This window comes from Armigeres subalbatus, chromosome 3, assembly GCF_024139115.2.
Source record: "Armigeres subalbatus isolate Guangzhou_Male chromosome 3, GZ_Asu_2, whole genome shotgun sequence".
NCBI lineage: Eukaryota > Metazoa > Arthropoda > Insecta > Diptera > Culicidae > Armigeres > Armigeres subalbatus.
The window spans coordinates 15,277,498-15,303,334 of NC_085141.1; the positions used below are offsets into that span (position 1 = coordinate 15,277,498).

Here is a 25,837-nt window from a genome sequence, read left to right on the forward strand (position 1 = left end):
AAAATTCATATCAATTAAAATTTTCATTTCCGAGACCTTGACATTCAGCACTTCAACATTAAGGTGTTCAATCATCATTGTCTGTCTTACTGGAATTAATCGATTCCACAAAAAATAAAGCATTTTTATGATATTGGTCAAGAAATGTGGCTTAAAACTTTGGACTAACCCTACTAATATTAAAATTTCAACTCCTTAGCCCGATATCCTCCTTTATTGAATGGTCCTTTTTAAACAGCTGATGTGGGCATATTACTCCTAGTCTTTCTTTATTTTTAGGTGAGCTCTTTTTTGTAATTTTATTTCGGAAAAGTTAGTTGAGATAGGAATTTGTTTCGTTCCTTATATTCCAACATGCCTGCCGATTCACCAAGAAAATGACTTTCAGAGCTTCATTAGACCAAGAAAATTCAAGATCTGGTTATCAGAATGATTTGGAAAACATAATTTATACTCTAAACTCTCATATCCTATTTTATGGTCACTTTCAATTTATAACCGCCCTTAATCTGCCCACTCAGCACCATTTGAACCGTCAGAGTGTATTGTCCCGGTGGTAACATCGGTGGGATCTGCGACTCGTCCAGCTGGTACTTGTCGACGTAGTACTTTCCCTTGGGATATGGGCAGGTGCCCTTTGGCGGGAGATTTGACACTTGGCGCAATTTGGTCAGGACGACGCCATCACCGTTGATCGACTCGCAAAATCCAATGTTTCCCGAGAACATCGGCTGGCTTTGACTTCCATAGACAATTTGGTAAACGATCTGTTGTTTTTGTGGATAAATGATCACTGTAAAGCTGTCCAGATGATGATGGATATTGTATTTTTATTTACCCTGACTTCGTCACCCCCGTTTTGGAACAGCTCGTATTTGCCATCTATGACGAAAAGGTTGCGACTTTTCTTCGATACTCGTAGCGTTCCGTAATCGATGAAGTTGGGATCGGTTCCTGAGTATGGCTCGAATGAATCTAGCGTTATGTCGTACAACTGCGTGGGAGAAATAGAATTATGTGAATACTGCTTAGTGAAACGAATTATATCACCAACATACCGCTGATTCAACCAGCTGGAAGGCAAGCAACGCTGCAATTAGAAAATGTGTAGCCTGGTGATGCATTGTAATAACTGAAATGGGATGACAATTCTTTATTCGTTTTATGCGTCCATTGCATGTTTTGAAGCTGATAAGCACATCGGTATCGATGCTTTCAAATATGTTTAATGGCTCATAATCAAAGTTGCTACCAATTAGCCTTAACTGAAGCAAACAGTCACATTTGTGACTAGCATCGATGCAACTTTTTCCACGTGATTTCAGGAAGCTCGTGTCAACAACAGCATGACTTGAATCACGAATTTTGATGTCCGATACACGATTAGGACCAATTTGTTACAGAAGCTCATTTGTGATAGAATTTGATCGTATTCGAGTAAACAAACATCACGTGTTTTGCTTGGAAAAAAAGTGCAAGTGGAATTATACAAAATAGTAACTAACATCTTTTTCAAGACACTGTTTTGAGTTTTGAGTGCTTTTGACCTGGCCAATATTTTTTTTTACAGTTCATTGTCACAGATGATAAAATTATTCTCAAATTGATTAAATGTTGTTAAAATTATTCTTAAATCCATGCATGGAGCTTTCACGCACGAGCAAACTGGGCTGGTGCAAACATCGTCGGCGGAGACGGTTGTTCTTATTTGACTTGGTGGCGTGCCATTATTTTGATGTAGTACTACGTTTTCTGAACCGGGGTACACTTTGCGATTGCGAAAATCAAAGAGCGTCGACCAAGAAGAGTCTATGCTTCTATATAGCCTGAAATATTAATTTTAAATTATTTGTCATAGATAATTGTTAAAAAGTTTGAAAATAGGTAAACCCACCAATCCCGTTTGTGCATCGTAAGAACAGACATCAAAATCGAGCAACTTGAGGGTTTGGCTCCTCAGTTCGTACAAGATTTTGCAGAAAGCAGACACAGCAGCGCAACAAACGGAGTGCCTTCAGCATCGGTGGTGATGGTCGGATGGCTCAAGGATAACGCTTGTTGCAGTTTAGCGGTAAATTATCGTGTGGTAGGCTAGAAGCCGCACTTGAGTGAAATTTTCTCGCGACTTTTGAACCAATTGTTGGCTGCTGATGAGTTAGTGACAAAGACACATGATTTAAAGTCGTCTTTAGGGGCAAGAACAGAAATAGTAGAGTCGAAACGACAAGAGCTTGAGCTTGATTGACTGCTCGTAGTTGCTACTCCATTATGACCAGATCAGCTGCTCTTGCACAGGGAACCAACAGATGTTTGCTTGGGACTAGCTCACATCTTCAATGTACAAGTACTGGTGATCTCATTTGTTAGGTCATACTGGCGCCTGCCACGTCAGAATGCAAGTCAATGTAGGGAAGGGGGAGGAAATGATGATACAATCACTCGCCCACTGCAAGCCGAATATACCTCTGCACTTGCCACGAGTTCATGCGGAATTTGTTGGAATTTTGGGTTAGGTTCGAGAGGCAGAGGTCCGTCTTGGTTAACGAGCTGCCAATGTGATAGATAGGAGAAAGCAACTGATGGAATTTCTAATTGGATGTTTGGAAACGCGCTTTATAGTTCATTTCCAATTCTAGCAGATTACTGTTAGAATATTCAAGTTGAAGGTATAGGAATTGAGATGGAAACGATATGGAAGTCCATTTCCAGTTCTAGCGATTGCTAGAACATGAGAAATATAGAGAAAGATACAAAGTAGGAGAATGGAACGGACCTGGGATTGAACCCACGACCTCCTGCGTATGAGGCAGAAGCAGTAGCCATATGACTACCAAGCCCGCTATAAAAAACCTCTGAACGGCACGTGGCCACCGAAGATGTTCCGGGTTTTTCGAGGGTAGCTTGAGCTTGAGCTTGAGCTTGATTGACTGTTCGTAGTTGCTACTCCATTATGACCAGATCAGCTGCTCTTGCACAGGGAACCAACAGATGTTTGCTTGGGACTAGCTCACATCTTCAATGTACAAGTACTGGTGATCTCATTTGTTAGGTCATACTGGCTCCTGCCACGTCAGAATGCAAGTCAATGTAGGGAAGGGGGAGGAAATGATGATGCAATCACTCGCCCACTGCAAGCCGAATATACCTCTGCACTTGCCACGAGTTCATGCGGAATTTGTTTGAATTTTTGGGTTAGGTTCGAGAGGCAGAGGTCCATCTTGGTTAACGAGCTGCCAATGTGATAGATAGGAGGAGACAACTGATGGAATTTCTAATTGGATGTAGGAAACGAGCTCTATAGTTCATTTCCAATTCTAGCAGATTACTGTTAGAATACTCAAGTTGAAGGTATAGGAATAGTAATGGAAACGGTAAGGAAGCCCATTTCCAGTTCTAGCGATTGCTAGGACATGAGAAATAAAGAGAAAGATACAAAGTAGGAGAATGGAACGGACCTGGGATTGAACCCACGACCTCCTGCGTATGAGGCAGAAGCAGTAGCCATATGACTACCAAGCCCGCTTGGAGATAATAAAGACAAAGGTCCGAAAAAAATTGTCAGCAACAAAAAGGAAGAAAATACTGTTGCTAATATTTCTTCTCGTTATTTTGCATTATCCCGTTAGCAAATTTCAGTTTTATGTTATTCTAGATTCTGTTTTTATGGAAATATTCGATAATCCAACCTTGATTAATAAATAACTACCATCGTATTTTCGGAAATATCGGAACATGCAAGGCAAATGATTCTTGTCATATAGTGTTCGTGCTGTGATAAAGGCTTGTTGCAGGATGTGTTTGTCAGTAACCAGCTCGGGTGATGACAAAGGGTATATTGTAAGGCGCTGCTCGATTATTGATTCCCAGGTAAGGTTATACTTCAAACTGTATGTTATCTGAATCAAATGTCTTAATTTTTAGGTGAATATAAGTTTATCCATTTGTTCCGGTTGTGGAGATCTGCTCAAGGCGATCTCAAAGAGAAGGCCCAATGTATAACGAAATAAATAATTATTCGCTATTCCTTGGACGATATTCCTGGCATTCGATCGGATATACAAAAATGTGCTTACGATTTGAGTCAATATTAAAAAAAAATGTGGGAAAAGCATGGCCGCAAGGAAGACAATCTTTTGAAGCTGGCTTATTTTGATCAAACTTTCATTTTGCCATAGTCTGTACTTATTCATCTTCCATCCACTTCTGGTTTGAGGAGGGGCAGAAAAAAGCTTTCATTTAGTGAAAGCTCTGATTGCGTAAAGAGGCGCAAAATTGCTGAGTTAAGGTCAGACCATAGCGCAGATGAATTGGCTTTTGCATCTGCGATGAAGTTTCGTGAAGAAGGCAGACCTGCTGCGGCTTCACTAGTTAAAAATGCAACTCAATCAACACCTTCCCGAGCAACTCGTATGTTGAAATCTTTGAAGAGATCCAAACCTGTTGTTTGTGTTCCATACTCTCCGGACGAAGCATTGGCTTTGATTTTCGATGCACAACTTACGGTAGCACAGTACGAAAAATTGCGGAAAGGAGCGAAGATTCGAAATGCAAGTTTGTACCCTGTGTACAAAAAGGTTTTGGACGCAAAAATCAGATGCTATCCCGATATTGATTCAATAAAAATATCGGAAACGGACATGGAAATTAAGCTTCAAGCCTTGCTGGATCACACAGCTACGCGTATCCTTCTCACCAAAGAAGAAATAATGATGAAGTTTTCGGATCAAGAGCTGCAGAATCTGGTTTTGACAGTCAAATACGGATGTGATGGTAGTGGAGATCACGCTCAGTACAAACAAAAGTTTGTAGCTGACGATGGAACCGCAACTGACAGCCTGCTTTTTGCGACATCTATGGTGCCCATCAGGATTGCGGCGAACGAGAAAATTCTTTTTGAAAATCCACGTCCTTCGTCTACAAAATATTGTAGACCAGTACACTTGCAATTTGCTAAAGAAACCAAAGATCTCATCGCTGATGAAAAATCTAATTTGGATAATCAAATAGCTGGTCTTCAGCCTTTGATCCTAAGGTGCTGTGGTCGTTCCGTACAGGTCGTTTACAAGATGCTGATGACGATGGTAGATGGCAAAGTGTGCAACGCTTTAACTTCTACGTCTTCGCAGTGTTGCTACATTTGTGGAGCAAAACCGTCACAAATGAATGATTTGAGAAAATTGCGAGAAAGAACTGAAAATGAGGAAGCGTTTCAGTTTGGCTTGTCGGTGCTCCATGCTTATATTCGCTTCTTCGAGTACATCCTGCACCTATCATATCGGCTTGAAATAAGACATTGGCAAGCAAGAACACCAGAGCACAAGCAATCGGTGATGAGAAGGAAATGCTACATACAGCGAAAAGTTAAGAAGGAAATGGGTCTGATTGTTGACAAGCCCCGGCAATAGCAACGATGGGAACACTGCTCGTAAATTTTTCCGTAAGTGGGAGCATTCAGCGAGGATTACAGGAATCGATGCCAAGGCTATCTACCGCTGCAAAATTATCCTGGAAACCTTAGCTTCTGGTATAATTAATTTTCCGAGTGTTTCGTTCTTTATTAAACTGCTTTGTTGTTTTTGTACAGGATGTGAAATCGACAGCGAGAAATTTGGGGAGTATGCATTTTGCACCGCCCAACAATTCGTTGATTTGTATGGGTGGTACCAGATGCCCGCATCGGTTCATAAAATTCTTGTTCATGGCGGTAAGGTGATTTCATCGTTCCTTGTTCCTATTGGACAATTGACGGAAGAAGCACAAGAGTCGCTAAACAAAGACATCCGGAAATACAGAAAGGATCATACCAGGAAATTCTCGAGAACCGAAACCAATACCGATCTTTTGCACCGATTGCTGGAAACATCAGATCCGTCGATTACGGCAATCAGAGGATTTCCAAAGAAACCTGAACATCCATTGTCCGACGACGCGAAGCGACTTTTGGTCAAAACCGATGACGATGATGGTGAAGAAAGCGAATTGAGCGACATTGACAATCATTGATGGTAACGGATTTCAAGGTAATAAAAAAAACTAAAATTATCCACAATCGCGTTATTTTGTTCAAGTTCACAATTTCGAAATACAAATTTGATACGTTAGAATGTTTATTGCAAATTTGGTACATTTGGTTCTCCTTAATGGTCAAGGTAAGTGATGCTTCAGTCTGACGGAACGGCTAGCTGAATTAACGTTATGTGAGCAGTGTTGCCAGATATTCTGTGAAAACAATCATATTCGAGTGAAAAAGTTTTTCATTCAATCTTATTTTTTCAAATGCAAGGGAAAGCGACGGAAAGATAATTTTATGTGGATTGTATAGAGTTTGTTTCATAGTTTTAGGTGTGAAAATCTCAGACTGCGCAAACGTGCGCGTAGGAAGATATGCAATGTCATAGTCATGCATTTTTTAAAGTCAATTTCTCAATTACTCAGTCATTTTAGAAGATATTTTTTTAAATGAAATTGTGTATTTTTTCATGACGCACAAAACTCTAGAACATTTGAGAATTGTAGAAAATCTCTTGAAAAAGATATATTGAAAAAACTGGTTTCTGAGGGGTTTCCATAAAAAAACAAAATCCATTCAAACGAAGAGATAGACATATAATGTCTTCCGCAAAGCTTTTTCTAAAGAATTTATCTGCAACTTGATCGAATAAAATATTTTTTTAATAAAATTATAAGAAAAGTCAATTTTGGTTCTCACTTGTAGGGGGATTAATCACCAATGTGACACTTCCATAAGAAAGGTAAAATTTTACAGATTTTTTGTCCTGAAGACACCATAGCAAAAAAATGACGTTTTCGAGGTCAAAACAATTTCGATCACGTTTTTCACGAATTTTCAACAGTTTGCACCGCACCAAATGTGTCATGTACAAGACGCTAGTAAGACCGGTTGTCCTCAACGGACATGGACAATGCTCGAAGGAGGACTTGCAAGCACTCGGAGTATTTGAGAGACGGGTGCTTATGACCATCTTTGGCGAGGTGCAAGAAAACGGTGTGTGGCGGCGAAGAATGAACCACGAGCTCGCCCAACTCTACGGCGAACCCAGTATCCAGAAGGTAGTCAAAGCCGGAAGAGTACGATGGGCAGGGCATGTTGCAAGAATGCCGGACAGCAACCCTGCAAAGATGGTGTTCGCTTCCGATCTGGCAGGTACGAGACGGACAGCACAGCGAACAAGGTGGGCAGACCAGGTGCAAAACGACTTGGCGAGCGTGGGGCGTATTCGAGGATGGAGAGATGCGGCCTCGAACCCTGTATTGTGGCGTCAAATTGTTGATTCAGTGTTATCTGTTTAGATGAAAACTAGATGTACCAGTGGTGGCTACAGCACCAGTTGTCGCACTAGTGCTTTATGTGCCAAATGGCCAATCAAATCAACGCAAACCAAGTTCATATCGATAAAGCATATTCATATGATACGATAACACCTTTGATCTTCTCCAAAACAAGCAAAACGTAATTGTAAAATTGATTTTCACTAATTTTTGACGTCCTTTGTACCAGTTATCGCACTAGTGGCCCCAATTTGGCCAGTCCCATAAGAAAACAATGGGATTTGCCAAATAAGGAACCTGATCGGTCACAAACGATCATAAATGAATATAGTCATGCATTTTTTAAAGGTGGTGGTGGTGGATTGGTGGAGATTGTAACCATTGAATCATCGTGGCTGAGTCTGTCCAGAAGAAGACGTGACTAGGCGTTTTGATCGATTGTTCAACTTTCCCCCAAGCCGGTGGAAAACATTCGTTGCGAATCGTGTCTCCACCATACAATCTGCCACCGAAATTTCCCTTTGGAGGCACGTTCCAGGAAATGAAAACCCGGCTGATGAACTTTCCCGAGGCATGCTGCCCACAGACCTCAGCAATCAAGCCAGATGATGGAGCGGTCCTCCATGGTTATCAGAATTTCCCAGCCGTTGGCCTTCACCTGGTCTAGATGTACCCCAAACAGAATTCACCACGCAAGAAACCCGTACGGTTACACTTCACCACATTCATTGCTCCCAATGATCAATTAGCAGATCAATTGTTTGCACGTTTTTCAAGCTACACCAAACTCCGTCGTGTTGTAGCGTATTGCTTGAAGTACATCGATGCCCTGCGTGCAAAAATACAAGGAATAACAAAAACGACCACCAACGTGCTCCTGACGACTGATCTAGAAGCCGCTGATTGTACACTTGCTCGCCTTGCCCAGGCACAGCTCTACTCGGAAGAGTTATCATCCAACGACCAAACCATAAAATCGTCCCCACTCAAGTTTTTGAAGCCTCGCCTCGATGATAATGGAATCCTCCGTGTAGGCGGACGCCTTTCGAATGCTGAGATTCCGGAGAACATAAAGCATCCAGTCATCTTATCTGCAAAGCATCCACTGTCACTATTACTCGCCGAACATTACCACAAGGTTTTATTACATGCCGGGCCACAATTAATGATGGCTACAATGCGCCAGAAGTACTGGGTAATCGGTGGGAGGAATCTTCTTCGCCATACGTATCACCGCTGCGTGAAATGTTTTCGAAACAAGCCGGTCTTGATCCAGCAGAGCACTGCAGATCTTCCCAAGTCTCGTGTCACCCCGGCACGGCCATTCGCTATCTCAGGAATAGACTACTGTGGGCCAATTTACGTCAAATCACCGGTGCGGAATCGAGGGCCAAACAAGGCATATATTGGCATATTCGTTTGTTTTGCTACAAAGGCTGTTCACATTGAGTTGATCACAGATCTATCCACGCAGGCCTTTCTATCGGCTCTCCGCCGGTTCGTCGCTCGCCGCGGTTTTGTTAGGGAGCTTCACTCGGACAATGGAACCGCATTCAAAGGAGCATCCAACGTCCTCCATCGAATATATGAGATGCTAAAATCCAACCATGACGACCGAAACCAAATTCAAACCTGGTGCGCCGAAAATCAAATTCAGTGGAAATTCATCCCACCCCGCGCCGCACACTTTGGGGGCTTATGGGAAGCTGCGGTCAAGTCTGCGAAGCATCACCTTCTTCGTGAAGTCGGTAACACTAATCTGTGTTACGATGATATGATCACTCTATTGGCCCAGATAGAAATGTGTTTAAACTCAAGGCCATTGACTCCAATTCCGTCAGACCCTGATGGCCTGGATGTACTGACACCTGGCCATTTTTGGTCGGCTCCAATTTGCAAACTGTTCCGGAGCCAAGCTACATCAACACTCCAGACAACCGTCTTGACCACTGGAAGCTCACTCAAAAGTTGTTCCAAAACATTTGGGCTCGGTGGTATCCGGAGTACCTTGCTCAACTTCAGTCACGAGCAACAAAGGGTTGCAAGTCACCGGTCCTGGTCCAGTTAAATCAAATCGTCATCGTCAAGAATGAGAACGCACCTCCTATGCAATGGCCGCTCGGGAGAATAACAAAACTTCATCCAGGGAAGGATGGAATCGTTCGCGTTGTCACGCTAAAGACCGCTGAGGCTGATACCGTCGTGAGGCCAGTTGCGAAGATCGCAATTCTGCCCATTGCAAACCACGAAGGTAGCAGTAGTTCCTGAATCTACAAAGACCGGTAGAGCAGACCGAATCTGACTCAACGCGCAAACGGAGCGCAATCAGGTGATTAGCGTTCCATCAACTTTAACCGAGTCAGTTCGATCTACCGGGTCTTTTTTTGTTCACAGGACATTCCTCACCCTTCCCATGAAATAAACAGCAGTTCCTGGCCCTTCAAAGACCGGTAGAGCAGACCGAATCTGGCTCAACGCGCATTTAAGGCGCAATCAGGTGATTAGCGTTCCTTCATTTCTATCCGAGTCAGTTCGATCTACCGGGTCTTCTCTCGTTCATAGATAATCCTGTATTCCATCTGTTGCCTCATCATGTCTACATCTCTCGTTCATCCAATCTATTCTACGGCATCATCGCACCATTTTCCGGAAGCTACAAAGATCGGACGAGCAGTCCGAAACTGCTCAATGCGCAAACGAAGCGCAATCAGGTGATTGACGCTCCAATAATCGTAAGGTAATCTGTTCGATCTACCGGATCCTTTATAGTTCCAGAATTCGATCATCAATGTTCGCCGTCGACATCAATTTACTATCGCCTCCCATGGATTGAGCTGATGAACCGCCCATTGAAGAGATGCACCATTCACTATTTTCGATTAATCGGACCTCACAAGCGAGTTACGAAAGAGAGAGAGAGAGAGTCATAGGACGATCCATCTTTTTGTTTGAAAATTTGAAACTTTATGTTTCAAGGTGGCCGGAATGATCGGTCACAAACGATCATAAATGAATATTTAAAAAATAATTTGCTTGTAAATATTGTATATAATCTTAATTGTAAGTCTGAATTCGCTGAAACAAACAAATGAACTAGTCTAAGGCATAGCATAAGTTCTCGCTGAATTGAAATTCTCTCAGCGCGCTCTGGAACCATCATCACATGCAAATGAAATTAGTTCAACATAAACACCAGTAGCGTGCAGATGTAGTACGGTCGTTTTGTGTTGTGCGTTTCCAACCACGTTCGTTCGGTCGACCATTCAATAAAGTGCTATTCCTGAGACTGTTGGTTTCTGTGTGCCGTTCTGAGGAACGGATAGCAAACTCCTCCGATTTCCGGCATTCTCGAGCCTGGCGGCTCGAACAGAACCAAAATTAAGAATAGTGCCACAACTGGTGCATGCGTTCCTATTATGGATTAATTAATTATGAGGATAATAACAAATTTTATTGTGGTTTTCACAGCTGCTCTAAGGAGCAGGAAGTAAAACCTTTCCCTTGATATATAAAGTTCACCCACATGCCTTTTACTTATTTTTTTAAAAATAGTTGTTCTTATGTATGGCGACAATTGGTACACCCACCCTAGACTAAATGAATTAATTAATCATTATCCTTGGTTTTGCGGATGTCATCCAGATCTTTAATGATGTATAAGCAGATCAGCGGAAGAGGCTTGCGTGCCTTTTGAACGGCAAATTGAAATGCATGTAATGTTCCATGAAAATTTCCCTTTGAGCTTGAGCTTGAGCTTGATTGACTGCTCGTAGTTGCTACTCCATTATGACCAGATCAGCTGTTCTTGCACAGGGAACCAACAGATGTTTGCTTGGGACTAGCACACATCTTCAATGTACAAGCACTGGTGATCTCATTTGTTAGGTCATACTGGCGCCTGCCACGTCAGAATGCAAGTCAATGTAGGGAAGGGGGAGGAAATGATGATGCAATCACTCGCCCACTGCAAGCCGAATATACCTCTGCACTTGCCACGAGTTCATGCGGAATTTGTTGGAATTTCTGGGTTAGGTTGGACAGGCAGAGGTCCGTCTTGGTTAACGAGCTGCCAATGTGATAGGTAGGAGAAGGTAACTAATGGAATTTCTAATTGGATGTAGGAAACGAGCTCTATATATAGTTCATTTCCAATTCTAGCAGATTACTGTTAGAATACTCAAATTGAAGGTATAGGAATAGTAATGGAAATGGTATAGAAGTCCATTTCCAGTTCTAGCGATTGCTAGAACATGAGAAATAAAGAGAAAGATACAAAGTAGGAGAATGGAACGGACCTGGGATTGAACCCACGACCTCCTGCGTATGAGGCAGAAGCAGTAGCCATATGACTACCAAGCCCGCTAGTTCCATGAAAATTTCCCTTTTATTGCAAATACATTTATCCATTTTATAAACATGATGTAGTTTTTCTGAATATTTTGCGTCAAATTTAGAAAATATTTAGGTTCTATTTTGGTTCAGAAATATTGCTTTGCACAAATTGATCATTTTTAGGGTGTTTTTTTTTTAGAAAAATTCACCTGGTAAAAACTTTAGATCAGTCATATTTTCATTGGAAGTGCATAGGAATGTCTAGAAGTGGTTGCAAATATGTAGCAAAATTTAAAAAAAAACTTTAAAAAAATGCAAAACTTTATCTAGTTAAATAATAAAAAAATGGTATCAACGTGACATGAAAACACAATTACTTTGGTATTCGATATATGTTGGGGTTCATTAAAAATCTTGGTCATAAACCAACACTGGTCAAATAAAGCAAAAAACATGGTAAATAGGTGAAAACAAAGGTTTGACATTTATTTGACGTTTTTTCGGAGCGGTTCCCTGTGCCTTGAATTCTCCTTCGGTTGCAATATTTTAATTTTTGACACTTGTTATGCTTGGTAAATAAGTATAATGACCATATGCAATGGATTTTATGTTCAGATTGATGCGAAATTCCGAAATCCTAAAATGTGACTTATATTTCATAAAATCGGCAAAACTCGACACTAGAAGAAAGTAGACAAGATAATAAACTATACAAAGGAAAAAACCTGTAAAAAAATTGAAAACAAATCGAAATATTTAAAAACCCACACAGCAAATAATTTTGAAAATTCAACGACGTGTAAAATTGCAGCTCACCCCATCAAACGAATTAACATTCGATATTCAATTAAATTTGACTGAATTTTACAAGCAAGCAGCGTTTAAATTTATTTCGATTTAAAAGAATAGTGGGATCGATTGAATGTTACGTTTATTTGCATGCTCCAAATATGTGCATGAAAATACATTTAAAATCACAACATATTTTTATCTGTGCAAGTGTGCTTATAATTTCTGGAACGGTATACAATGGTAAAAAATGTATTGCATTTAAGAAATGCACAAAATTTAGCAATTTGTTTTGTGATAGCCACCTGATAGTAACACAGTTTATGCATTGCAAATCTCAACAACCTTGTTTTATTTAGGTAATCATTCACAGTGTGGCAAAATTTGTCAAGCAAATACGCTCGGTATGTTTGTATGCATAATTTTTCAATTTTGAGTTTTAATTTTTTCATCGAACCAGAATAAGTTAAAATGAAAGATGGACGCGATTACATCCAACCATCCGCTTATAGAATTATTTTGTTTTATAGCTCCGCCCGTACCGATTCAACTGAAGAAAGTCAGCAAATTATCCGCTGGATAATATTTCTCCGGAGGCGGCAAACTAATTTACTCGCTCTGAATGAATTAATGCCGTCTCACGTGTCACATCGAGATCCCAAACCCAAACTGGTCGTGTACAAAAGAACACGAATCGTAAACATCGTGATGCTGCCGGTTCTGCCACCGTCCACGGCGTCGTCCATTCAGTTCCATCCCGAATGCACCCTCACACGCCAAAAGGCCGTTGAAAAGGCGTAAAGTTCTTAAGTGAAAGCTAACGAGTAGTTAAACCGTCGTAAACCACCATGCATCATGCACCTTAAGAAACGCTGGCCAACCATCCAGCCGATGCGGCAGCCAGCAAGTTCCGTTTTACGATTTCGGTATCTGTCCCGGTGCACCACGGCGGAGGCATCAATTGCCCATGCGAGGGTTTCTTTTTATTGGCGGGTATGCACGGTTTCTTCCTATACAAGTCGAAGCCAGCACAGAGGGATCCTAGTTGGAGATGAGCTCTACTCCTAGATGGTGCAGTTAAAACAAAATAAAAGTCGAGTTTGACATCATGTGATGTGTAATGCGACCGTGCCACGAGACGGAGAGGTTATACGAATATTGGAGAATTTGATTGAGTCCGATTCTAATTTTATTTCGTAGTTTGTTTGCAATGGGCGAAAACACCATTTTCGATAATCACATTGATACATAACGTTAGAAGTAATTTTAAACACTAACCTGCGAAGTGGCCATGGTGGCAAACGCAATTCCGGTAGAAGAAATGAACCACAGCCTGTTACTGTAGAAAGTCTGTCGAATGTTCTCCCCATCTCTGATTGTTGATGAGTTGACAAAATTGAAGAACTGTGAATTTAAAACTCGTTCTGGAGCAATACATTTTTTGACTAGGGTAACCGTACCTTAGTGGAGGTAGTGGGGTTTTATTTATTTATTTATTTATTTATTTATTTATTTATTTATTAACAAACTCCATATAGTAACACAAATAATCATCTACTGATTTTCAAAGCTTATACTACTATGCAACATCTAATACCAATGACTATACACTATACCCAGTAAACCACATATCGTATAACAAACAGCAAATAAAGTCGCATTTGCGTCCATCAAAAATCTGAATCGCATTGTATATCAAACTTTGTCAGATTATTGTCAAAGGATGTTGTATTGAATGCATCGTATACGATAGTTTTTACCGTAGTGAAAATCAATCGTAATTGTGTGAATAAAAACTCGTAATGACTTATACTCCTTGCAATATCCTATATGAGTGCGAATGAATGCCTATGTGAATCGTAATACAATCGAAACCACTTCAGTCCAAACGGCTTGTTGAAGTTTCAAGCAGTTGTAAAGATATAAATTGTGTAGTTTATGTTGGACAAAAATCCGAATCAGTTCAAGATCTGCAGTATGGTGCAGTGGTAGAGTATCCGCCTGCAAATCCAAAGATCGCATGTTCGAGACTTGGTGCTGGTAAGATTTTTTTTAATTTTTCATATTTTTATGTATAATCGTAATACTGTTCTCATTATGTCAGAAAAAATCGTATAAAAAAACTCGTATGTACCTATATCGCTTCCACTTTGGTACGTATATAGCCAATCTGTGCATTATATACGATTAAGTTGGTTCTTATATAATAACCTATATCAAGAGATATAGGTACCAAAATGTTGACTGGGTATCTAGTGACTGCATTGAACACATGGTTAAGTTTTCTTGAATTTTTCTTAGTTACAAGGCTAAACAAAATATCTCCATAATCAAACAATGGAACTAAGAGAGACCTAACCAATTGAACCCGGATATGTTAGGGAGTACAATGTCTCAGTAAGACAAGCGAATGTAAGGCATTATAAATTTGACTGCAAACGGCATTAACCTGGGATGTCCAGTTTAAGTTACAATCCATCATTAACCCAAAATTTATGACTACATTAGAATATTCAATGATATCGTTACCCACTCTTATTGATGGTACATTAACAAGAACGGCACGTTTATTGTGAAAAATAATCGTTTGAGTTTTTCTTCCGTTGAGTATCAGTCCGTTATTATCGCACCATAGCAAGATACTCTGAATGTCAGAATTATTTCGATTTACCGTTTCAGATATTGTATCAGGCACTCCTGATATGTATAATTGACAGTCATCTGCATATAGATGAAATCTACAATATGACAGATTTAAAGGTCCAAGAATTGAACCTTGTGGCACCCCACGTAGGACATGAATCAGTTCGGATTGATGGTTGTTGAAATCAACGTATTGCATTCGGTCGGATAGATACGACTTAATTAATTTTATGGAAAATTGATCTAAGTGGAAATTAAGGCTCTTCCAGACCTAAGCGATTCCTTCGCCGCGACGGCGACAACTAGTCGCCGCGATTATATCGTTGGGTCGCTGCAGGCAATGTTTCATTTACGCTGGTGTGTAGTGAGCAACAAAGAATGAGTTGAGGGTATCTGCATCAACATCCCTTCCACCTATATTATTATTTGTTTGTTTTAAGCCTAATCGTTTATTGTTTTTCCAAAGTTGCTTAGCAGGAAGGTCAGCGTTTAGTTGGGAGGAGAAATATTCTCGTTTCGTACGTTTGACCTCTCGATTTGTTAAGTTGCGAAGACAGGTGAAATTTCTCCATTTACTCTGACTCTCTCTATCGTGTTTCCAACATTCATAAGCTTTGGACCGATTTTTAATCAATCGATGGATACGAGTGTTGATCCAAGGAGTGCTTGGATATTTGACCGTTTTTTTCCTGAGCGGGGCATGCTCATCAAGAATGGCGAAAAATAGATCATTGAAGCATTTTAGTTTCACATTAATCTCTGCATAGTTGAGTACAGCATCAAAATCTACGCAGCGCAAATCTGCCAAGAAAGAGGATTGATCTATTTTGTGATAATCATGTGTCCAGTAAACATCAGCACAAGTTTTAGGAAACTTAAATTTGTAATCAATGCAAATGAAATCGTGATCACTGATTCCACCCACAGACGATTGATAAACGTTGTTCAAGTTCTGAGTGCAATTACCTGTAAATATATCAATGGTTGATGCAGAACCGGGCCTGTGGCAAGTTGGATGAGTGGGAATTAGCTTGAATGATACTGTCTTCAAAAACTCGATCAGTTTCAATGTATTGTTAGAATTTTCCATCTTCAAATTTATGTTAAAATCGCCTGTCATCAGAATGTTGGGTTCTGTAGCTGCAATTTCAGAAACAATGCTAAAAATTGCATCGAGTTTCGTTATTGCAACGTCTGGGGGCTTATACACGACTCCACAGACTAAGTTAGCCTGTTTTAATTTGATAAACAAATAGTCAATTTCGCTTTCTTTTTCAGATTTTGTGATTACAGAGTATTTGATGTTTTTCCTCAAATAAAAGGCGACTCCACCTCCTCTTGATTTTTTTCCTATTTTGACGATCAGATCTGATAATCTTGTAGCCCTCAAGCTCTACTGACATGCTGGTGCACAGCCTTATGTGCCGACACCTTCCTAAAACAATTTTAAATACTGATGGCAGTGAGATATTGTAAAAACAAGGCCGAATATATTCAATTACTCAACGCAAAGTAATTTAAGCAATCAACATAAATTAAAAATGTTTTCATCAATTTAAAAGTTATGTGAAATATCGCATACCCTTATCACGGTTTGGCGAAACCGTCGAAAACAGCTTAGTCAGATTTACTTAACTGGAGCGCGGTGGATTGACATGTTCAAACGTGCTCACATATTGGACAGTGTACGATATAGCGGTACATGGTTGCGATCGTCATTGATGATGATGCATTGGCGCATATGTATAGGACACTAAGGAAAGAATTTGTTTGGGTGAGGAGCGCGGAATAATAACTTAGCCAAAATGATAGAGACAATAAGAGTCTACATACACGTATACAGGTGTATTGATATAAAGGGGTTTGTTGCCCAGTATGAAAAACAGAGAGAACATGATTTTGTTCTTACCAATATGAACTTGAAAGGAAATATTGATATTGGGGTCTGAGTGATTCGGAAAAGGAAGAGCCGACCCGAAGGGGTAATGATTCTTTAGGGAAAGGGGAATTTAATTCAAAGCCCAGTCATTTTATACAAAAGATATATGAATTAATACATTAGTAAATTGAAGTAGCCACTTGAATGTGTGTTCGAAATAAGAGAGTTTTAGAGAGTGGAAAGAGAACAGAATTTTTCCAAGAGAATTTCAAAGGGGACATCCAAAAAAGCGGGCAAAGTTTCGTAAAGTATGGAAGTCCAATATTAAGGTTGAATTAGCTAATTTATGACAAGAAATTAAATAACTATTGTAAAAATTTGGAATAAAAAGGAAGATGTTTCGGAATTTATGGATTTTTCAAATATGTAAGCTGATTAAGCATTTCGTGCAAGAGAACTTTAGGGAGCATCCATATAGAATGCAAAGTTGGGTAATGAATGGATGCTAAAAAAATTGAGGATATTTACGAAGTTGAAATTAAAACCACATAGTCTGAACAGATAAATGTGGGATGAGGAAAATGGTTACGTTATTTAAGGATTCTCGGACCTTTCGTGGGGTCCAAAGTCCAGTCTGATGCAACTCATGAAATCATTATGAAATTCAGAACTCGGATTGACTATAAATACCGTGCGCTTTTCCAAGCTCGGGGTCAGTCCCAAATATTCAGCAGCACCTTTATTGGAATTTGGCGCTTTCTAGGTTTCCCTAGCCGGCCTAACGAAGACTCCAATTGAATCAGGGTTGTCCCTTAGACACCTCGACTAGCGCACGAATCAAGATCTATGTTTAAATTAATTAACTTTTTGAAAAAACATATGTGAACAGTTAAATAGTCCGTCGCGGTAAAATCGAAAATCGGTGTTAGAGTCTCAGAATAAGTATCGATAAACAAAAAGTGTTAGTATCTCTGGAAAAGACATTGTCATACGGTAAATAGTGCAAAAGTTTGTAAAAAGGAAAATATTCGAGTTCATAATTATACGAAAAGTGTTAATTGTAATAATTGTAATAAATAAGTGCTAAAATGTAAAAGAAGTTTATAATTGTACAAACAAGTGATACATAAATAATAAAGTTTTATTCTAACCGTAGTTGAGTGTTTGAACTAGAAAAACCGAAAGACCAGTGCCGCGCCTTCGGCATAGACTGCTCAACACATCGTGGAACGGTGATTATTAACATTTGAGCGTGAACAATACATCGTAAAAAAAAGAAGTTCGCTTCACTGGTATTAGAAGGTTTGAGCCAGGTTTCCACTACAGATAAAACATCTAGTTTTGAATTTACTACTAATGAGCGATAGTTTTCAATGTTGCTATTTAAACTCCTTGCATTATGGAGTGCTATTTTTATAAAATTACTAGTTGACCCGGCAGACGTTGTCCTGCATAGTAGGCGAAAATGCGCCTTGCGAACTGCCCATTCGAAATTCCCATACGATTCTTTATTTTAGTTTTTCACGATTTACTCAACTTCACTAATGATTTTCGACTGAGGAAATATCATATAAACCCGTCGGAAACTATAACGAAAATATCTGCTTAGGGAATGAATAAAATCCTTCCAACCATTTTCGAGTTATGCGGATACGAACACAGACCATTTCATTTTTATTATATAGACTAGTCGACCCGGCAGACGTTGTCCTGCGTAGTAGGCGAAAATGCCCATGTGAAATTTCCATACGAATCCTAATTTTAGTTTTTCACGATTTGCACAACCTTAAGTGTAATTTTCGCATGAGGAAATGTCATATAAACCCGTCGGAAACGGTAACGAACATATCTGCTGAAGAAATGAAGAAAATCCATCCAGCCGTTTTCGAGTTATGCGGATACGAACACAGACCATTTCATTTTTATATATATAGACTAGTCGACCCGGCAGACGTTGTCCTGCATAGTAGGCGAAAATGCGCGTTGTGAATCCCCATGTGAAATTTCCATACGAATCTAAATTTTGGTTTTTGACGGTTTCCTCAACCTAACTCGTGATTTTCTTATAAGGAAATATCATATAAACCCGTCGGAAACGATAACGAACATATTTGCCGAAAGAATGAAGTAAATCCATCCAGCCGTTTTCGAGTTATGCGGATACGAACACAGACCATTTCATTTATATATATATAGATTAGAATGTTTCTCCACAATAGTTTTCATTTTCAAATAATCGAGTGAATGGAGCTTAATTTTCGATTCGTATATAGGCGCATCGAACAACAAAGGAGCTAAAGAAGTATTTGAATCAGTTTGTGCATTGGTATTACGAAGTGCATTACTTACGCTAATCATTTCGGAACTAGCCGGCTTGGTACGCTCACGTTTTTTGGCTGAAACTCGCGAATTTCTACACCTTCTGGCCAAAAAAACGGATCGTTATTTACAGCGACAAGGTCTTCAGAAACAGAGAGTTTAAATGATACGAATGATAGTTCGTTAATATCCTTATTTCGTGGCACTAGCTTAACACAATTTAGCGTAGAACGGTCGACGTTGATGGTTTCTCGCAGATACTCGATGATATCATCTTCCGTTTGTTCGATGTGAAAAGGTGTGACGTAGAACGATTTCATCAGTTCTACGTTTGGTGTCTGACGCACTGGTAGAGGCAGTCTATTTACCACTTACAGTCGGCGATCTTGATTTGATGGCGGTGCAATAGAGCGGGTGAAATTCAAGCCTACTGTTAGTTGGAACACGATTCGAAACAGCAGCAACAGCGTTAGATCCTGAGGCGACAGTGGCGTAGGTGGTAGCAGCGGTGGATGGAGCGATGACAGTAGCGACGGGATTGATGCTAGAAGTGGTGACAGAGGAGGCAGCGAAGGAGGAAACGGTGGCAGTATTGATAGTTCTCGTGGTTACTTCAACATTCGTTCCCGTAGTTGAGACGACAGGCAACATGACGTCGGCAGCATTCGGCGGTACATTCAATTCACGATTGTTACTATCATCATTATCCAGAGTTACATCTAGATCTCCCAAGTCTGCAAGTGTGTTGTTGGCAGCATTAGACCGTAGCGACTGATCGAGGTTGAAACGATCGATACTGGTGTGAAATTCAGTAGGATCGTGCATTGCCGGACCCGACATCGCGAACTGTTGAACAATCTCGTTGAAAAGTTTGAGTCACGTCTGACTGATGCGGAGATTGACATTAGCCCATTCAGCGTTTTCAGATTTTCGCCAAACTGACCAACACACAAAACCAAAGCAAACCAACATTCGCTGCCCATGCTTTGAAGTTTGTAGCATTCAGACCAACACAGCCAGGATGAAAAATCCTTCCACACGACCCACTGCACAAAACAATCCTATCAGACCGCACAAAATTCCTAGCGCACGCCTTGCATGCGTCCATGTTTACAAATTATCTTCTATCCAAAGAAAATACACCCCAAAATGTATTTCCCTACGACAACCAAAATAAAGTGATATCGTGTAGGCAGTATAAATCCACCTTGTGTCCAAGTGTGTACAGCGTGTTCCTAAAAATCCTCCCTTATCGTTACGCTTTGCCTTCACTCAAGCCGTCGTTGAACCAGAGCATGCACGTCGATTTAATGCTTCGGCTTTTGATACCACCGATCGCATCAAGACACACTTTTCTATCCAATTTTCACCGCCGCAAATGAATCGTGTAGATGCGCACTGAATGGACCTCCATCAAAGCCGTTGTCACGCGCGTCAACTGTAATGTTTTTTTAGACTGCCGAACGCACCAGGACCTGCTGCTCTAATCGAAACAACAACACCGTTTCGGGCGTGGGAATGCACAGAGCAAAACAAACCGGGTGATTTAGTATACTAATCGACTGAGTGACTAGATCACGGGAATGAGTGTGAAGATGTAACGCCACCACGATAGCACTATTACCTTTGTTGTTTTTGGTACTTACTTCGATTTTGGGATGGATTCTGCTGGGATGAAAATAATTTTCAAATCACAATTGCACTTCGGTTAGCGTAGAAACAGCTTAGCCTTCAGTCGTGTTCCGTTTAGGAGTAATGTTTCAAGGTTTTCCAGGCACAGTGTAACCGAATGAACGTGGAAAACTTGATAAAAAATAGCCGAAAACAGGATCACCAAAAATCGTTGCGAATAGATAACAAGCGTTACGTTACGTTCTTAACTACTTTAACTACTACTTCTAATGAGATTTTAATGAGATTTACCATATTTATAGACTTTACGATGGTTTCTGTTGATGCTAAAGATGGGCAAAACGTATCACTTCGGTGAGCGGATCAGATCTGGTTCATTCAGTCTAATGATCCGCATCTTTCATACGCATCGGATCTTTAGATCAAAATGTAAGGAGAATGCAAAATGGTGAAACGGTTGTCATTCAGGACCACACTTCTAACCCGTACAAATAATAATTCTATGACCAGAAAAGCCAAAACAGAGGGATTATTTGTTATCTACCCTGGTCGTTCCCAATATAAATAATAATTTCACTCCTCTTTCGCTCACAAGCGTATAAACCATGTATAGAGAATAAAGGTGTAAAGGTGAGTCAGCCTAGGGCAGAAAACCACTCAAATAAAGACAAAAAAATGTATAGAGAACCTACAATAAACATTTAATTTTGCCATTCCCTTACAAAAGGTTAGATAATTTACTGATCTGGTGAACCGGATCTTTCAAAAAGTGAGCCTCGAATCATTCACTCACTTCAAAGATCCGGATCATTTTAACGGTTCCGGATCTGAACGCCTATCTCTATTGATGCGTCGTGCTTTAATATCCTGTTAAATGCAACTTACCTTAAGATTTCGCTTGAAAAACTATTGAAAACAATGATTTTCCTTAACAAAATTGACTCCCTTGCACCTATAATAGTGGTGCAACTGTACCAATAGTGGTGAGTCTCATAAGAAACCAATGGATAACACCACTATAGGACCCATTTTTACCGCCACTAAAGGAACAGTGGTGCAAGCAATATTTGGTAATTGTTTATGTTGAATGACATCTATTTAATTTTTGTTAGCAAATTTATTAGTTAATCTAATGATTAAGATAATAAAGCAGTAAATTTCCCATAATTATCAATTTTTAAAAAACATTTTCTTTTCTGGATCTACTAATACCTCCACTATTGGTACCGTTATCCTATAACTTCAATTTGGAGGGCTGTTTTATTTTAATTTAAGTTCAAATGGAATTGACTTGAAAAGAAGCACAAGTTGAGAACATTGTTTTTCGTTTTATTTTAGTTTTTCAAGTAAAATTTTGGCAATGGGCCACTTCTTATAAACCAAGTGCAACTATTTATAATCAAAATCTATGATGCTTTTTGACGTCTTCAATTGATGGTTGCATATACCTTGTAGGAAATGATCTGCGTACCTTCGGGAGTGTCCATCTTGGCATGCAGCACGTACTGACCCTTCGGCAGCATTAATGGCAGCATTCGCTCCGTTATCTCAAAGTTAGTGACGTTGTATTTTCCCTTCGGCAATGGACAAATTTTCTGCGGTGGGAGATCAGACGAAGCACGAATTTGTTTAACTACCTCGTCGTCCATGTTGAAAACATCGCAAAACCCGTTTCTTCCCGACACCACCGGCGGTGCTCGGTCATCGGCTTTCTTGATCGTGTAGTAGACAATGTTCTGGTTGCCCCAGTTTTGACGGATGTCAAATGATCCGGCAATGACGTAGGAGTTCCGTTGCTTGCGTGTCACGCGAATGGTGTCCAGAACAATGTAATCTTTATCTATGTCGGGATCCGGCTCAAACGCATCGATGACCGCATCGTACATCTAGAAGTTAACAATTTTAGGTTAGTACATTTGTGATTTAGTTTCCGAATATGACACTTAGGCACACGCATTGTATAACATGAGCTACACTGGTTATTCAGAACACTATCGCAAATGTGAGTTGCAATCCGAGCATTGGCCAAGTATGGAGATACACCTTTAGAACCATATGCGATCTTTCATCGAACCATGTCTAACTTGCACTTATTTTTCTAATCTCAGAACGCAATTTGAGGAATAAATTATTTGCGGGAGAGGGGTGGGCATGCTTACAACAGAAGAGCTGCCAATATGCTGTTTGGGTAATGAACTTACCGAATCTCATGAGGTGAACCGGTCTAGGGCCGAAAACCTCGTTAATAAAGACAATAAAAATGAACTTACCGCCCCTGATGCAACCAAAAAGCTCATGAATAGCAGGACCAGACTGGAAGCAAACTTCATTGTATGTCGTTAATTACTAGTTACGGACTAATCCAAACTATGCGTCTGGCAGTCGTTTTATTGTAAATTATATGATCTTTATTATTAAATCACACGCAATTCATACATGATGTATGACTTTGTCTAAATACATTTAAATAGAGAACAAATTATAAATGAGCTGATATCGTTGAACATGACATCAAGGCTTTGCATTAAGTGGGCCCGGATTAAGGCCACTGTTAGGTCATTCATATGGTTGTTGTGATTAGTGTTTAGAAAAAAATCGATGTCAGCTTTACTGCCCATGATCGCGTACCTGCAACATTTGCATTTTTGTCGATTTTGAATCGTATCTAAATTGTTAGTTCTTCAAGCTGACTAAGTGAAACCAGAATGTTTGTTCAAGGAAGCCCGAAAAAACTACACGGAACCAGAAAACAACTCACGGTTATGGTTCATTTCGCTCAAATCCGCCCTTGCGTGGGCTTCTTCCAGTGAGTGAGTAAAATGCAAAAAATCCAGTGAGTACTTGACCTTTACTTCCGTGTAGGCTTAGCTTTAGCTGATTACACATATCTATGGTTGCTACTTCGTGATTGACCAGAATCAGTAAAATTTCACAAATAATTAACTGAATGAAATAATTGACTGGGATTGGTCAAGCATTCTCAGTGTGCAAGTTTCAGTGTTTCATAATTTCAAATGATCAATAACGGCACTGGAATCGTCTTTGTAGTCAGTTAAGAAGGGGGAAGGAATATTAGTAGGAGTTTTTTTTGCAATTGAAGACCGTGTTTACCTCTGCGTCTCCACGAAAACCACAGAAAAGATAACCAGTTAAGCGGTAGGCATCGTTGGATCTGGAATCACTCTGATAAGGGATGCGACCGTGTCTTTTTTTTTACACAACGATTTTATCTAACTATGATTCGGTCGCATAAAGCAGAACAAACTATTACTACCTGCACACCGAGCAGGAACACGATCAAATGCATATCATTTGATTTACTTCTCGACCACACAAAGCACAACGATACCAGATCGTTCGAAGTGTCTATGAACCGAGCATGAACACTCCTCACCATGCATGCCAAACGGCATATGCAAACTGTGGAGGATCGCATTTTGGACGAACGAAATGACGCGCAGCACTCTGTACTTACTTGCTTGATGCCTACTGCAAGCTATGGAAGATCGCACTTGTCTCGACCGGAGCAAGGCGCAATACGAGCGCATGATCCGCCGGATACCAAATAGATATTTTAACGTAAGCTACGTTTAAGTGGAAGACTCGGATACATGATGTAAATTTCCAAATTCTAGACCGTCACGAAATTAGGAGAGATTTCAAACGCTAATAGCGTCTTTATCTTTCGATGAATTTTCGAGATTTTCTGATCAATCAATTCAATTTGGCAATTCCATCGATACTATTGATTATCAACGTTAAACTATTGAAAATGTTATTTCTTCCCTAACCCGATAAAAAAGTCAGAATTAATCAATCCCGTTCATCCAATGTTCATCCCGTGTTCCAATCAACATTTTCGGTGGATATGGCAATCAACGTCCGAATCATCGGATGACGGTTGCGTGGTCCAGTGGTTGCTGTTAGTGAGGCACATAAGTGGAATTGTATCGACTTTTTTCAGGACCATCATTATATTTAAGGATTAAGGGGTTAAGTTGAATGGATAACGGTGCAACAACTCGCCGACGATCATCACCGATAACTATGCTGGGGTCACTCTCCGCTCTTCGCGACATCTCGAACACAATGGCTCGCGCGCGCGTGAAAGTACCTTTCTTGTAATCAATAATGTAAGCCCATTAGTCCCGCCTCTTTGTTATCGGTATGGGTGCAAATATTATTTGAAGCCATAACACTCTTTGAAAGAAAGTTCGGGACGGCAGTAGAGATGGTCGGGTTTCACATTTTGTAAACCCGAACCCGACCCGAACCCGATTTACAAATTCCTTCCAAACCCGGACCCGACCCGAACCCGAAATGAAAAATCTTATCAAACCCGAACCCGACCCGTACCCGACAGTTTTTGCAGTCTTAAACCCGAGCTGGACCCGAATTAATTTTTTGGCGGAAAACACAAACTAGATATTTTATTTTTCTCTTTACACTCAAAAGGGTATAGGCCCAAACAACGAACAAGCCTTAAAATTACCAGAAACGAATAAAAAAATATTCAATACTTTATTTCTCAATCTCGTACCCGACCCAGACCCGACATTTTATAATCTCACAAACCCGTACCCGACCCGAACCCGACATTGTTTCAATTTTCCAAACCCGAACCCGACCCGAACCCGTCGGGTTCGGGTTCGGGTCGGGTTTCGGGTTTTCATCTCTAGACGGCAGCACGTACGGACGTGCTTTTTGCTCGTGCATTTTTTCCAAGTGTTTTTCTCGTTCGTTCGCTGTTTACGTCCTTGCTTCTTCGCGTTGGCGTTATTTTCTCCCGGACCCATCATGGGAGACTCGATGGCCGATTCGGTCGCGGGAAAAGTGCCTAAGCGCACTGCTCTTAGAGGCGCGGGTAACCCCTCCAAGCAGCTTTTGCAGAGCAACGTGTTCTCGCCTTTGCTGCTTGATGACGCTTGCAACCCGCCGAAATAGAGGAAGAAG

The 25,837-nt window shown here is 40.4% G+C and overlaps 1 protein-coding gene across 4 annotated transcripts in view; it reads right to left on the minus strand.

Moving 5' to 3' along the window:
- Positions 1–377: 377 nt before the first annotated feature.
- The window catches only part of LOC134219980 (uncharacterized), a 36,598-nt gene continuing 11,138 nt past the window's right edge, over positions 378–25,837 (minus strand). The window contains exons 1-4 of one of the 4 annotated variants that reach the window (XM_062698903.1): positions 21,176–21,223; positions 1,059–1,132; positions 839–994; positions 378–767 (exon numbers count right to left, since the gene is read on the minus strand). In XM_062698903.1, coding sequence (XP_062554887.1) covers positions 471–767; positions 839–994; positions 1,059–1,124 — 519 coding nt within the window. In that variant the 5' untranslated portion in view covers positions 1,125–1,132; positions 21,176–21,223 and the 3' untranslated portion in view covers positions 378–470. Of the gene's footprint in view, positions 768–838; positions 995–1,058; positions 1,133–21,175; positions 21,224–22,208; positions 22,771–25,837 lie in introns of those variants that run through there. The other 3 variants (XM_062698900.1, XM_062698902.1, XM_062698901.1) reach the window with 3 other exon arrangements.